General features: G+C 45.2%; 3 protein-coding genes across 3 annotated transcripts; 1 reads left to right on the top strand and 2 right to left on the bottom strand.

The window, feature by feature from the left end:
* Nucleotides 1–96: 96 nt before the first annotated feature.
* Nucleotides 97–1,775, bottom strand: pigh (phosphatidylinositol glycan anchor biosynthesis, class H). Its single transcript, XM_079180384.1, has 4 exons — nt 1,264–1,775; nt 935–1,144; nt 723–806; nt 97–577 (listed from the first exon to the last, which is right to left on the bottom strand). The coding sequence occupies exons 1-4, from the start codon at nt 1,438–1,440 to the stop codon at nt 506–508; spliced, it is 543 nt and encodes a 180-aa protein (XP_079036510.1). The 5' UTR covers nt 1,441–1,775; the 3' UTR covers nt 97–505.
* A 212-nt stretch (nt 1,776–1,987) lies between these two features.
* Nucleotides 1,988–8,651, top strand: zfyve1 (zinc finger, FYVE domain containing 1). The gene is made up of 13 exons (XM_079180383.1): nt 1,988–2,199; nt 2,490–3,008; nt 3,104–3,347; nt 3,440–3,700; nt 3,827–4,041; nt 4,196–4,302; nt 5,184–5,292; nt 5,382–5,479; nt 5,708–5,825; nt 6,086–6,256; nt 6,592–6,772; nt 6,885–6,998; nt 7,093–8,651. The coding sequence occupies exons 2-13, from the start codon at nt 2,520–2,522 to the stop codon at nt 7,323–7,325; spliced, it is 2,340 nt and encodes a 779-aa protein (XP_079036509.1). The 5' UTR covers nt 1,988–2,199; nt 2,490–2,519; the 3' UTR covers nt 7,326–8,651.
* Nucleotides 8,652–8,722: 71 nt separating this feature from the next.
* On the bottom strand, nt 8,723–13,089 carry wdr21 (WD repeat domain 21). Its single transcript, XM_079180649.1, has 13 exons — nt 12,669–13,089; nt 12,408–12,547; nt 12,030–12,187; nt 11,856–11,938; nt 11,499–11,601; nt 11,247–11,390; nt 11,112–11,161; nt 10,907–10,986; nt 10,580–10,672; nt 10,215–10,312; nt 9,894–10,070; nt 9,636–9,750; nt 8,723–9,359 (listed from the first exon to the last, which is right to left on the bottom strand). Exons 1-13 carry the CDS (start codon nt 12,764–12,766, stop codon nt 9,115–9,117), a joined length of 1,584 nt encoding a protein of 527 aa, XP_079036775.1. The 5' UTR covers nt 12,767–13,089; the 3' UTR covers nt 8,723–9,114.
* Between the last annotated feature and the right edge of the window lie 172 nt (nt 13,090–13,261).

The following is a 13,261-nucleotide window of genomic DNA, read 5'->3' as shown; positions in this document are numbered from 1 at the left end:
AGGTAAAGCTCCTCAAAAACATTAAACCAAAGCTTACGGTATCTACCAGTGATAACAAATCATTTAGGAACAATATTGATTGTTTTATGTTTTAAGAAATTTATTTTTATCAAAAATACAGTGTGGGAATGCTTGCAAAATACAGACATTGGCATAAATAGGAAATTAAAATCTAAATGTATAAATAAGTCGATGCCAGTTAAAAAGGTCTGGCTCTTTAGGTTTAAGTAGTCTAACACCAGTGCTATTTGCACAAGTTATTCAAGTAACTACACAACAAAGTACAACATAAAATTATTATTGGTGTTTAAAACATGGCTAAACTTGATTTTGTATTCAAGAGATTACATTCACATTCATACAGGTTAGAAAAGGAGGAAAATCGTGAAAAGTTCCCTGTACATCAAATCAAGAAAAACTACTGGCTTTCTGCTTCTATCCACTAAAATTAAATGAATTGAACAAAGCAATACATAAACATTGCGTATGTATGAGTTGTGTGTCATCAGCACTTTGAAAGAATCTCCTGACAGCTTTTGTAAACTTTCACCAAGCAGTCCAGCCTTGGCTTTGAACTCTGAAAAATGAGAGAAAAAAATAGGTTAATTAGAAACAAGTTACCACAAATGTGTGTATTAAAAGTCTTCATACAGGAGGTAAACAAGAAACACCAAAAGCAAGTTGCATTATGGGATACGCGTACACCTTGCAGTCAACCTCACCTGAAACAATGGCACAACACTCGACACTGCATCAGGTTCTGATGGGTCCTTCAACAGCACACACAGGTAGTAGATGATTTGATGCTGAAATAAAAGCATTACACATCAACGAAGTCTTCTTACAAAAGCATAAGCTGACACAACTTTAGTATATAATATAACATAATGTGAATTTGCACACAACTGACAGAGGCATAAGTGTCCTTATTCACCATGTAAATAGCTTCATTGATGACGATATCCTTGATCTTGCTCATCTCGATGAAGGAGGTGGTCTCACGGCCCGAGGCGTAGCTGGAGGACAGCTGTATGCCCAAGGAGTGGATGACAATCAGGGTCTCGTGGTCCACCTTCACAAAGTGGATGTGAAGCATCATGCCAACCAGGGTGACGAATATGGCACTGGACAGAACAGCTGTGTTCTGCAAGAGAGAAAGAAGGCATTCAACATGTAGATCTCGTTCAGTGTAACAAGTTTATATACTCAAAAACAAAGAGAATGAGCTAGTACGTTCACATGATAACGACTCATGTGTCTTACCTCTGTGAAGAAGAACACGGCGTATGCCAAAAGCCAAACAGAGCAGGTGAACACCATCACCTTACCGATGGACACTTTGGGGACGCTGACAGTGAACTCCCTGCATAGGCTGGAGTGACTCTGACAGTCCAGAGAAATGGCTTTGCCATTAATGTCTGTGAAGGTTTCCTCCTCCATCGTGAAAGCAACAAAAACGGCGGAGAGCAGAGGAAAAAGCAAAGCTCTCGAACACAGCTAGCTTAGCCAGCTAACACTCAAAACAAAGTTAGCATTGAGCTAGCTTTTGGCTATCTGCGAACAGGCAAGGTCAGTCGCATATGAAGAGATAAAGTGGGAAATGATGCATGCACATACGATGGTAACTAAATATCTCCAGTTACATATAAGATAAGAATAAAACGTGACGGCAAAAATACAGAATATTCCCAGGACAAGTAGTTAGCTAGGTTAGCTGCACTCGCTATTTACAACGATTTGTTCGGGTGGGATGTTGCAAAGCATCATGGGTAAGGTTAGCATTTTGTCAATATATCCACTTTATTTGTTTAAGTAGCCGGGTAGCTAACGCCAAACTATATTTAGAAACCGTTTCAGGAGTATAAATTAGTATATCTATCAGATATATACAAAATAGTTTATAAAATCCCAGATTTAACCCTCGTCTTTCTTTGCAAAACTAAAAATCCTTCATTTCCCAGAATGCACAAAAAAAATGACCTGTGAACTCTGGATAAAAACAAGCCGATCAGCTGGTGCAAAAGCAACAACATCGTCAGGGTGTCCGACACAGAATAGCTCAGCTAGCTAACTTTCTCAACAGCGTTAGCTATATGTGGCAGTCGGCGGTGTTTGACAGTATACGTGTCCGCTTTTAGACTGTGTTGAGGCAGCGTTTTAGGCAGTCGACGTCCGTCGGACTCTTCCAACTGCTGCTAGGTCAGTCGATTGAAACGAATGTTTTTTGTTTCTTAAAAAGTGTCAAGTGTGTTTCTTTGTGTTGCTCGAGGGATAAGATAAAACTATTTATTTCGTTTCAGAACGTATTTTTGTTGTTGTTGTATTGGGCTACTTTTACATTTGCTTTTTGACAGTATTGCATGAATTTAGCTTTTTTTTTCGTGGAGAATTTGAACAACAAGGTTAACGTTACATCACATCTGGTCGTGGAGATTTGCTTGACCGCACCATAAATTTGTCTTCTGCCGCAATTGCTGTTGCAATCCAAGTTGTCCCGACCTGACCTGACCTGACGTGAGATGAGTGGTCAACGTCCGGCTGCAGATACAGGGATGAGCGCGGTCCTGGGCTGTCAGGAGAACTACGCCTGTGGGGGTTCAGATGAGGCTGCGTTTGAATGCGATGAATGCGGCAGCTTGCAGTGCGCCCGCTGCGAACTGGAGCTCCATCGCCAGGAGCGGATGAGGAATCACGACCGGGTTCGGATTGCACCGGGCCACGTTCCTTTCTGCGACTCGTGCAAAGGTGACAGCAGCTGCTCCGTCAACGGCGGGCGGCTCAGAGCAGTGGTGCGCTGCCAGGGCTGTAAGATCAACCTGTGTTTGGACTGCCAGAAACGCACCCACAGTGGAGTCAACAAGAGGAAGCACCCTCTGACTACGTACCCACCTGCCAAAGCGCCCCAGGACAACAGCGCGACTGCTGAGGAGTCACAGATGGAGATCCTGAAAGCCGAGCTGGAGATGGTGTGCAGCTTCCTTCTGGTGGACGAGAGGGAGGAGATGCAGGTAAATACTTGTTGCATGTTGCAATACATTTGATATAATGGCAGCTCGTTATTGAGATGTGGTGACGATGGGGCTGATCTCCTGTGGATTCTCAGGTGAAGGATGAGGAGGACTTTGTGAGCAGACTGGGCTGCAGGTCAGATGAGCTCCTCAAAGTGGTCTCCATCTTTGGAAACACCGGGGAGGGCAAGTCCCACACCCTGAACCATACTTTTTTCCTTGGACGAGAAGTGTTCAAGACCTCCCCCACCCAAGAGTCCTGCACCGTGGGTGTGTGGGCAGCTATGGACCCTATGCACCGGGTGGTAGTCATCGACACAGAAGGACTGCTTGGGGCTGGTATGGGGCAAACAATGGAATAGCTTAATATCATGAAATAAACAGAGGTAGGGCGGACACACCTTTTACCCTACTGTGGTTTCACTCACCAGGAGCAAATCAAGGTCAGCGAACACGCCTGCTCCTCAAAGTCCTGGCTATCTGTGATGTGGTCATCTACCGAACCCATGCCGACCGTCTCCACGATGATCTCTTCAAGTTCCTCGGTGACGCATCAGACGCCTACTTGAAACATTTCACCAGGGAGCTGAAAGCGACTACCACCCGCTGTGGTCTGGACGTCCCGTTGTCCACTCTGGGCCCTGCTGTGATCATCTTCCATGAGACGGTGCACACCAAGCTTCTAGGATCAGGTACGTCAGTCACTCCCTTTCTATTTTTTTGGACTGCAAAAATGAACAAGACTGACTTAAGAATCCCGTGTTCTCTCTCCTCCACTCTCTGTCCGTCTCTGCCTCCTGTTTGTTCTCCATCTCCAGACAAACCATCCGAATCGGCAGAGCGTCTTCTCCAGGAGCGCTTCAGGAAGCTGGGTCTGTTTCCAGAAGCGTTCAGCTCCATCCAGTACCGTGGAACTCGGACCTACAACCCTCCCACCGACTTCAGCGGTCTGCTGCGCAGCCTGGAGCAACAGCTGGACAACAACACCACCCGCTCGCCACGCTCCGCAAGCGTCATCTGCAAGGCTCTGCAGGTACTGATGCTTGATTGTATTATTCTCACGCCTATGGACATTTTGTAATGTGGCGTTTGTAGACTACGAATGTGTTAATGTCAATATTGACAGTGAACGTTATTGACTCTTCCTGTCCCTCCATCCCCCCCCCCCCCCCGGCTCCTTCCTTCAGGCCCTGAGCGAGCGCTTCAGCGGGGAGATTTCAGATGAGCACATGGCCAGTAACTCATTCTTTCCCGATGAGTACTTTACCTGCTCCAGCCTCTGCCTCAGCTGTGGGTATGTGTCCCTCTGCACACTGCGACCTTTGCAGTTCATTAACAGAAATGCAGAAACTAGAATTTAGTGATACTACAAAGAAGATATGACAGAAAAGGTGTCGCATAACTAAACATTCTCAGATGTCACAGCTATCTTCTGCAGGGTAATGTAGGAGCGTCTCACAGTGCTCTACTGGGCAGTGCCCTTTTCATTCTCCATGGGTCACACACAGGCCGGCTTAGTTTCACCCAATTATTTTCAGTGAAATTAAGCTTTTGAGGGAAGGACTAAAAGTGAATGTCAGCCAAGTAAATTAATGACAATATTCTAGCTCGAAAAGTGCACTCAGTAGCCCGGTGTCTCTGCAACGACCACCGCTCTATCGTGGGACTGAATGAACACAACCCCTTATTGTCTAACTCCCCTTCTAGACACCAATGGCCTGTAAGGCGTCGTAAAACACGCAGCGATGTATGCAGGCAAGCCGAGAGACAGCAGTGTGTGTGTGTATGTGTACTGGTAGTTCCGTTAGCTGTTAGCCAAACGGCGTAAGAGTGAGGAGTCAGCAGGCAGTCAATGGCAGTATAGAACAGGCAACCATGAGAGGTTCTTGAGCATGCAGCCATAACTGGTCAGATCAAATTTAAAGCAGTTTGCTGCAGAATGCAAGATTAGCCGTGGACAGACACAGAGGTACTCACTCACTCACTCACTCACTCACTCACTCACTCACACATGTACACATGACATCGCATGATCCTCCTGATGGAGATAATAATGAGATAACTATTAAATGAATAAGTAATGGGAGAGTATTTTTGGAATTATAATTAAAAATACAAAAAAATTTTAAAAAACTTTATCCATTAAAAATTCTGGCCTTTGTCTCTGACTTTCAGTTCAGGCTGTAAGAGGAGCATGAATCACCTAAAAGAAGGACTCGACCACGAAGCCAAACATCGCTGCCGCTACTCTGCACAGTACGACAACCGCATCTACACTTGCAAGGCAAGTACAAGCCCAGAATGCCACACCTGTATGTGTTGGAAGTGTACCTGCTTTAAGGAGGTTCTGAGTGTCTGTGCTGAACTTCTCAGGCCTGCTATGAGGGAGGGAAGGAGGTAATAGTGGTTCCCAAAACGACAGCCTCGTCTGACTCACCGTGGTTTGGCTTGGCCATCTACGCCTGGTCCGGGTGAGTCCAGCTACCACAGAGCCGTTTGGAAGATGATTGGAAATGGCTCTATGCAAGCACAGTGTGATGAACCCTTTAATTAACCTGGAACTATTCACCCGTTCACAATTACAACAACAGAAAGTGCAGAGACAAAATGTATTGCGGCTCTGCTGTACACACCAAGAGGCATTATAATCTCTCCCCTTGGTACCGTTTCTGACCTATTTTTTTTGTGTCTTTGTTCAGGTATGTAATCGAGTGCCCCAACTGTGCAGTGATCTACAGAAGCAGGCAGTACTGGTATGGAAACCAGGACCCGGTGGAAACAGTGGTCAGAACAGAGATCCAGCACATCTGGCCCGGAGTAAGTCCGCAGTGGAACAGCCTCAATGAGATTCTGCCTAACCTAATTAAACAAAACGTCCAGGCCAAGTTTTTACAGGTTTTAACTCAAATGAATGTTGTCACATCCATCGCGAGCCGCATTTGCAGTATATTCTTGCCCGTTGGTTGAATGTGGATGCCCAGGAAACTAATGCAAAACGTGGTTTTGGATAGCACAACAGAAAGTCTGTCCACTACTTGTTTTCATTTGTATATTTACTTTGTTCTTCTTCTTTTCAGTCCGACGGTTTTTTGAAAGACAACAACAACGCCGCCCAGAGGTTGCTGGATGGAGTCAAATACTTTTCTCAGTCAGTGTCTGAACTCAGCGTCAAGCCTGCCAAAGCGGTCACCTCGTGGCTTACCGACCAGATCGCTCCGACCTACTGGAAGCCCAACTCTCTTATCCTGGTGTGTAACTAAAACTGCACTTAAACTAGAGGACAATACAAACACTGTGAGGGAAATTACAAAGAAAACAGAACCATATGTACATGCAACTTTGTACTTGAGTCAAACTTTTTTCCTCAGTTCAATAGAGTCCACGCTGTACACGGCTCATTGGCATTTGTTACAGTTAAACAGCCAAACATATCTCCAAAATACTCCAAAATACACTATATGGAATTACATCTGCAGTGTGACAACAGGTAGTAATCTCGCACATCATCGTGTGTGTGTGTGTGTGTGTGTGTGTGTGTGTGTGTGTGTGTGTGTGTGTGTGTGTGTGTGTGTGTGTGTTGCAGAAATGCCATAAATGTGGGGAAGAGTTCCAGCCCAATGACACAAAGCACCACTGTCGTGCCTGTGGAGAGGGCTTCTGTGAGTCCTGCTCCTCAAAAACCCGGCCGGTCCCAGAGAGGGGCTGGGGGCTCGCACCTGTCCGAGTCTGCGACGCGTGTTTCCACAACAGGGGAATCCCAACAGGTAAATCCCTCTTTAATGTTCCATGTGATGTCAGTTTTAATGGGTTACTGAATGTGATTCTTATCAGCGTGGGAGTTCCTGGTTTTGATGTGTGCATGCTTCCCTGTTGCAGAGTTGCTGGACGCTGCCTTGGAGGAGGAGGGAGGCACCCTGATAGCCAGGAAGGTTGGGGAGGTGGTTCAGAACACTTTAGGGGCTGTAGTCGGTGCCATCGACATACCTCTCGGTGAGCATTACATACGTCCACATGATCAAGATAAAGATAATTTTGTAACTGAAACCATCGCTCTAACTACTGCTTTCCTCTCCTCTGCGTCCAGGCCTGGTGAAGGACGCCGCTCGTCCGGCCTACTGGGTCCCAGATCAGGACATCCACGCCTGCAGCGAGTGCCAGAGGGAGTTCTCCCCACGGCTCTCCATCCACCACTGCCGCGCCTGTGGCCAGGGAGTGTGCGACGACTGCTCCCAGGAGCGACGCGCCGTGCCGTCCCGCGGATGGGACCACCCGGTGAGGGTCTGCAACGGCTGCAACCAGAAACCCGGGGAGCTTTAGCAGGACGAGGAGCCGGCCTCTGTGAAAACTGGAATTGTCAACATTTCTGAAAAAAAAAAAAATGCTTCCGTTCCCCTTTGGTCTCTTTAGTGGCATTCCTTGGCTGCCACTAGACTGTCAGTGGCAGGTTGTTTTTCCCCGACGCTATTTCACTGTAATATGCCTATATTTTACACTGTGAAGAATATCAGTCAGAGTGAGACTTGAATATCAAGAAGGGAGGTGAGATAAAAGAACTTGCATCTTATGAAAGGGAGTATTGTACCCGCTTGCTTACAATTTGAGTTCAGGTAAATTTCCATTTGACCTCTTTTTGATCCTTTTTAAACTGTGTATTGATGCACATGAACCCCTTTTTACAATCCCTACCCAGTGTGACACACTAGTACTGTTAGCACCTTTTGTAGTCTGGGGCTACATGTGTGAACCGTTTAATTATAGGACTGATTCCAGGTAAGCACTTTTATTCTAAGAATGTTTCTGCAGGAGCCCTGTGTAGCATTCATCGATGGGAAACCTGAAACATGATCTAACACAATTGTTTCTGATCCTTGTTCGAATGGATCCACAGTAGTTTTCCTTCTGCTTCAGCCCTGGAAGCTTTGACTTTTCTGCCGCCCTTTTGGCTTCAGGAGGATTTAGAACAATCGGAAGCCTTTTGATGTACTGTAGCACCGAGACACATTCCAACTTATATCATTACTTAGTATTAACTTCTTACATAATCCCTCAATACTTTGTGGTTGTTTGTGCATTTGAATGGGCAGATAATAGAGCAGCCTTAATAACGCTGTCCACATTGTTTAGATTTTACATACACAAACGTTTATAGGGATTTTTTTAAATGTCCTCAATTTGTTTTTAAATTAACTACTAAAAAAAAGAAATCTACAAATCTGACTGCATTGGGATGAAATGCAACAGGAACGGCTTTTTAAGGAGTGGCTGGCTCACAGTAGCATCATGGTACAGAAAAGACTTGAAACCATCTTTGAGGCTGGCCCCTCAAACCGGGAAACAAAATAGGAGTAATCTTTTACTCTTCCAACTCAGGCAGAGCAGCTGGTTAGATCATAGCGCCACGTTTGAGACTGTACTGCACATTATCTTACAAACACATGACTGAACACCTGGGCATTGTGAGAGCCGACTGTCGGGATGGGTAACCTGGGTTGTTTTTTTATGGCAACAAATGAGCTGAAACACTTTAACCTGAATCAATGAGCTGTCATTGTTCCTATTTCAAGAGATGTTACGAATGTCACAAGGAACAAATCAATACCGTTATGATCATGTATGCTCATACAGTATGTATTAAACTGCAGAAACTCAGCCTGTGTGTGTGTGTGTGTGTGTCATTTAGGAGTAAATACAATGCAATAGACCAGTTTACTGCTTTTTTTTTTTTAAATAGAATTGTCATTGAACAGCAATTAGAAAATGTGTTGATTTACAGTATTATCACTCGGATCAGAAACATCCTAAATCACTTTAAAAATCAAAGTCAATCATGTCGTAAGAGCACTTTTTTTGTAAAGATTACAGAGATCTAGTAATTGTGTGCACTCGTGTATGTGGCACTTCTATTTCCTTTTGGCACAAACAAGTGGGTCAAAAAAACAACATTCCCCTGAGACTCCAAAGTTACTCTTCTGAGGTCATACTGGCCAAACCCTTTCAATTATAAAATCCCTCTATGAAATATAACTCCATCCATAAATTTGGCAACAAAAAAAACAACCCGCTCCCCCATGGTGTTTTAAGAAATGATAAGCGAGATGAAGAATTCTCAGTCTTTTTCTAAAAGCCGGCCCGGCTGCTCTCCTCCTTCCTGGTAGTCGGTGTTGTACGGGAAGTAGTAAAGGTCGTGTTTGACGGCCATGAGGAGGCCAGGGAGCCCCCTGCAGCCGCCCAACTTGGAGGAGAAGACCACGCTGGGGATCAGGTCGTTTGCGGCTGGGTGGGGTGATGGGATAGTCCTCAGTAGTTGGCCATCTTGTAGGCTCCATAACCTTGTGTAGCAATCCTGACCGACTGGGGAAAGCACAGAGAAGGAGGAAATGCAAAATGAGTTAGAGAGACATTAGACATCTTTGGCAAGCTTCGGTTCTCTCAAACCATCTCTGAAACACTTCATCTGGTCGTAGTGAATCTTTATATGCGACTGGCTCGGTCTTGAAGCTCGTATCGACTTACATCTCGAGCAGAGTAGCTCTGAACCTGGTACCCCTTTGATTAAGTCAGTTAAACCGTGAACGTTGTGAAAGCTAAAATTGTTTTACGCTATGTTGATGGTGTGTCCTCTCCTACCTGCCAACAAAAGCCCCTCAGGCTCATTGACTTGGATGGGAAGGTAGGCGTGCTCATTGTGGTGCCCTTTGTACTCCTGTACTGGCTTTGTCACTCGCACATCCCACAGCTTAATCTGCACACGAATGAAGAAGACAGACAAAGTTACGGCAATAATAAAATCCCTGTGGGTTAATAGATTTCTTAATTATCTTATCTTTCATTAGCCCCATCTCTGGCATTTGACCCACTCTTTAAAAAAAGATAAATAAAGCTGACCTGGCCCAGCATGTCAGCAGCTAGCAGGTAGTTCTCATCCTGGAGGACGCGTACGGAGGTGATGGCCGACTCTTGGTGGAAGCGACTTGCCTTCCAGCTTTGATCCCTGCGGCCGCGCTGACGCAGGTCGAGGCTGAAGATCTCTCCTGATCGGCAACCATTAAACAGCACAGGGACCTGGGGGGGGGGGGGACAAGGAGGCATTTTACTTTCCTGGCCTTTCTTCTCTTTCTTACATTGTGCTCCGTCACACTTGACGAGAAATCCATACTACATGCTAACAGTGAACTCAATCACTGTGTAATGCAACAGGTGACTCACCCGAAGGGCAAACTGCTGAGCCAAGACGTCGCTGCCGGTGCTGTACGTCTGCGTTCGGCCCGTCTCTGCATCTTTCACTATCACCCTACGAGACAGGCCTGCCAACACATGCGAAAACACATAATATCTTAGATATAGAAATTGGTGAAGAGCAAATGTATTACTTTAATTATCGTAAAAAATAATAATGTACGCAAGCAAGCTGTAGCTTTTTTTCCTGCCCAAACAAATTGATTCAAGAGACCAAAACTTTAGCCACGCCAACAAACTCACGGCTCTACAGAAGCCAATTGTTATAGTCATTTGATTATGAATATCATATTTGATCATGCGTTAGAGAGACAAATGACGATGAATGCACGGACCGGTGCTGAAGGTCTTGTCAAACTGGGGGTTGAGGCACCAAGCACAAGACCAGGCTGAGGATATCTTAAAGCTACACAGCATCCCGGGCTGGTCTGAGGAAAGAGGAGAGATGTTATAATGGAGTCTTTTTTTTCCAGTCTGCAGGCATACGAGTACATTACAAATTCAGGTTCATTCAGAGTTAATGAACTAAAAAGGTTTGCAGTTAATTCTTATTTTAAATAAAAAGCCTTATGTTAAAATCAGACAAAGTAATTAAATACAGTAGGCTCCTGTGAATGTCTTAAATAGTGTGAGAAACCTGAGAAGACTCTATTCTGTACAACCTGGGTTGGAGTTGCTGAAGAGGGAAGCAGGAAGTAAACTGACACAGCCGGGGGTGTCTGCTGCTCCAACCAGACACAGCCTGGCATCAGCTCCGTCAAGGGATATACAAGCAGCACTTGACTCTTACGCTTATACAGTCTATATAGTCTTTGCTTTTAAAAGGCGTGCATGCTGACGAAGCTCACTACTAACGCTGAAGGATACAGGACGTGGGAGTCTGGGTAGTTGACCGAGGCCCAGCAGATGGAATTCACCTGAAACACATTTAGCAGAAAACCTTTAGCTTATCTAAATATAATAAAAAGAGTCACCGCTCTGGCTCCTGTGGAACACTCCCACCTTGCGGTTTGTGAAGTAGAGGTTGTCGCACATTTCCACAGACAAAGATCCCCGGCTGCTGCTGCTGAAGTTCATGATGCCGTACTTGCAGCCTCCGTGCGAGACGTCATTGACCGTGAACACTCGCTCACATGCAGAGTCCCCCTGAGAAAAATGAATTTGAATTCAGAAGACAATGTGTTTGTACGGTGCCTCTACTACAACCGCAATATTGTATTAGCCCTCGCGTGTTTTGGGTGTCCATGTTCTCACCACTATGAGTCTGAATTTGTCAGTGTTGGGGTTGCTGTTGTCCGTGCTCTGGATCTCCAGTTTGTGGCGTTTCATTCCACTGACCTTCACCTCATGGACCAGCCTGGAGACACACAGAAACCACGTAAACACCAAACTACAACCATCCGCAGACCACAATCATTAACACGCCTCCTCTCCGGTCTCCGGGAATTGAATCAACATAACTGAAAGTGTCAGGCAACACAATATTTTGACACATGCAGAACTGATTATCATTAGAGTCGCTGTGTTTTCCTGGAGTTGTTTTCTGGAATGTATTACAGCTGTGGGTATTCAGCTCTATGTCCATGTGTGCACAGCAGTGTGACACAGTACCTGCAATAGGAGTTCTCAGGTAACATGCCGAGGTGTCTTTTCTGCAGCAGCAGCAAAGTGTTCAGTCCCGTCCTTGGTGCTTTCTATGAAGAAGATCATACATGTCCCACCATTAAACCCAAGGATGCGGTGAGCAAAAGTACGACTGAAGCTTCGAAATGACAACAAACCCACTTTTCTGGGCTTTTCATCCTCTGCAAGCATCTTGTTTCTCTGCTTCTCTCTTTCTTTCTCCTGCAGCTGCTCTCTGGTCAGTGGGTTACAGTTGTTGTGTCCGGGCAGCAGGCGGAAGTAACGGTTTTTCTCTGGGTCAAAGTAGAAACCAGGCAGCTCTGGCAACAGAACGGGTGGTTGAATTAAGCATGAACAAAAAGTTATTATGTTGTTTACAGATGGCATAACAATATACTGTAAAAGGATTGTGTGTTGCCTGATAAGGTGGGCAGACAGATTACTGTCACTGACTAACAAGTACACAGTGCTTGTTACGTGTAATGGCTGTTGACTCAGCACCACAGAACTTGTTCAGTTATGGAGAAGGTTGGTACTGACCTGGCGCAGCACTGCTGGTCTGAGAGGAGGAGGAGGGCGATGATGAGGACGATGATGAGGAAGATGAGGAGGATGAGGACTGGTTTTCCAATCTCCTCTGAGGTGGACTTAATGGTGGCCGTGCATTATTATGTCCAGAGCTGTGAACAGAACACCACTCTTACTGACGTAGCAAACACTGCCTGTGCTGCTGCCCAGTATTGACTAAAGAGGCTCACATCACATTATTGTTTTAAACTTTAAACGTTTCCTTTAACGTACCACTGTTCGTCCTGTGTTGACCATTGTCGGTTGCCTCTGTACCATCCACCTCGTCGCCTGTGCGGTCGCTGCCCTTCTCGCCAGTTCCACTTCTTCATCCCTTTGTGCTTGAATCACCAAGTGAGGATCCACACGCCACGTCTTTCGTGTTAACTTCTATTTGTAGTCGTGTGTAGCAGCATGTTTACTTGTTAGCCAAGTTAGCAAGTTGCAGTCATTAGCATTTTGTGAGCTAACGTTAACTACACATCTTCCTCGACACTTTTATAAGTAATGCTGGACATTAAACATGAGTAAACGTAAAGACGGTTTTAATATGTTAATAAAAACGCTTTCCGTTGAGTATAAACAGGCTTTATTTTCGTATCAAACTGATTTTACAGTTGGTTTTAGCACTTCTTGAGCTAACTGCTGAGTTCCTGCCATGTTGTCCCGCCTCAAAATGTCAGTCATTGGCTGGTCACTAACAATAGTGCCTGACGTGGCAGGCATTCATTGGTTGTTTTCTTTGTAAATGTTTCAGGCACACATAAGTATAATGATTTCGGGATTTGTTTATTTTATATGATGATAAATACTCTAAAGTACTAACA

This window comes from Pholis gunnellus, assembly GCF_910591455.1.
Source record: "Pholis gunnellus genome assembly, chromosome: 19".
Taxonomy (NCBI): Eukaryota; Metazoa; Chordata; class Actinopteri; order Perciformes; family Pholidae; genus Pholis; species Pholis gunnellus.
The sequence above is the reverse complement of the archived record's forward strand: the minus strand, read 5'-3'. Positions and strand labels throughout refer to the sequence as shown.

Bases quoted from the DNA above. Each gene is read 5' to 3' on its own strand.
- pigh (XM_079180384.1), bottom strand. From the start codon at position 1,440: ATGGAGGAGGAAACCTTCACAGACATTAATGGCAAAGCCATTTCTCTG. The intron at 1,145-1,263 runs GTAAGACACATG...TCTCTCTTGCAG, and splicing joins CCGTGTTCTTCTTCACAGAG to AACACAGCTGTTCTGTCCAG. The intron at 578-722 runs GTGAGGTTGACT...CTCATTTTTCAG, and splicing joins GTGTTGTGCCATTGTTTCAG to AGTTCAAAGCCAAGGCTGGA.
- zfyve1 (XM_079180383.1), top strand. From the start codon at position 2,520: ATGAGTGGTCAACGTCCGGCTGCAGATACAGGGATGAGCGCGGTCCTG. The intron at 3,009-3,103 runs GTAAATACTTGT...GTGGATTCTCAG, and splicing joins ACGAGAGGGAGGAGATGCAG to GTGAAGGATGAGGAGGACTT. The intron at 6,257-6,591 runs GTGTGTAACTAA...TGTGTGTTGCAG, and splicing joins AGCCCAACTCTCTTATCCTG to AAATGCCATAAATGTGGGGA.
- wdr21 (XM_079180649.1), bottom strand. From the start codon at position 12,766: ATGAAGAAGTGGAACTGGCGAGAAGGGCAGCGACCGCACAGGCGACGA. The intron at 11,391-11,498 runs GTGAGAACATGG...CATTTTTCTCAG, and splicing joins ACAAATTCAGACTCATAGTG to GGGGACTCTGCATGTGAGCG. The intron at 10,673-10,906 runs GTTGTACAGAAT...CTCTTTCCTCAG, and splicing joins CTTCAGCAACTCCAACCCAG to ACCAGCCCGGGATGCTGTGT.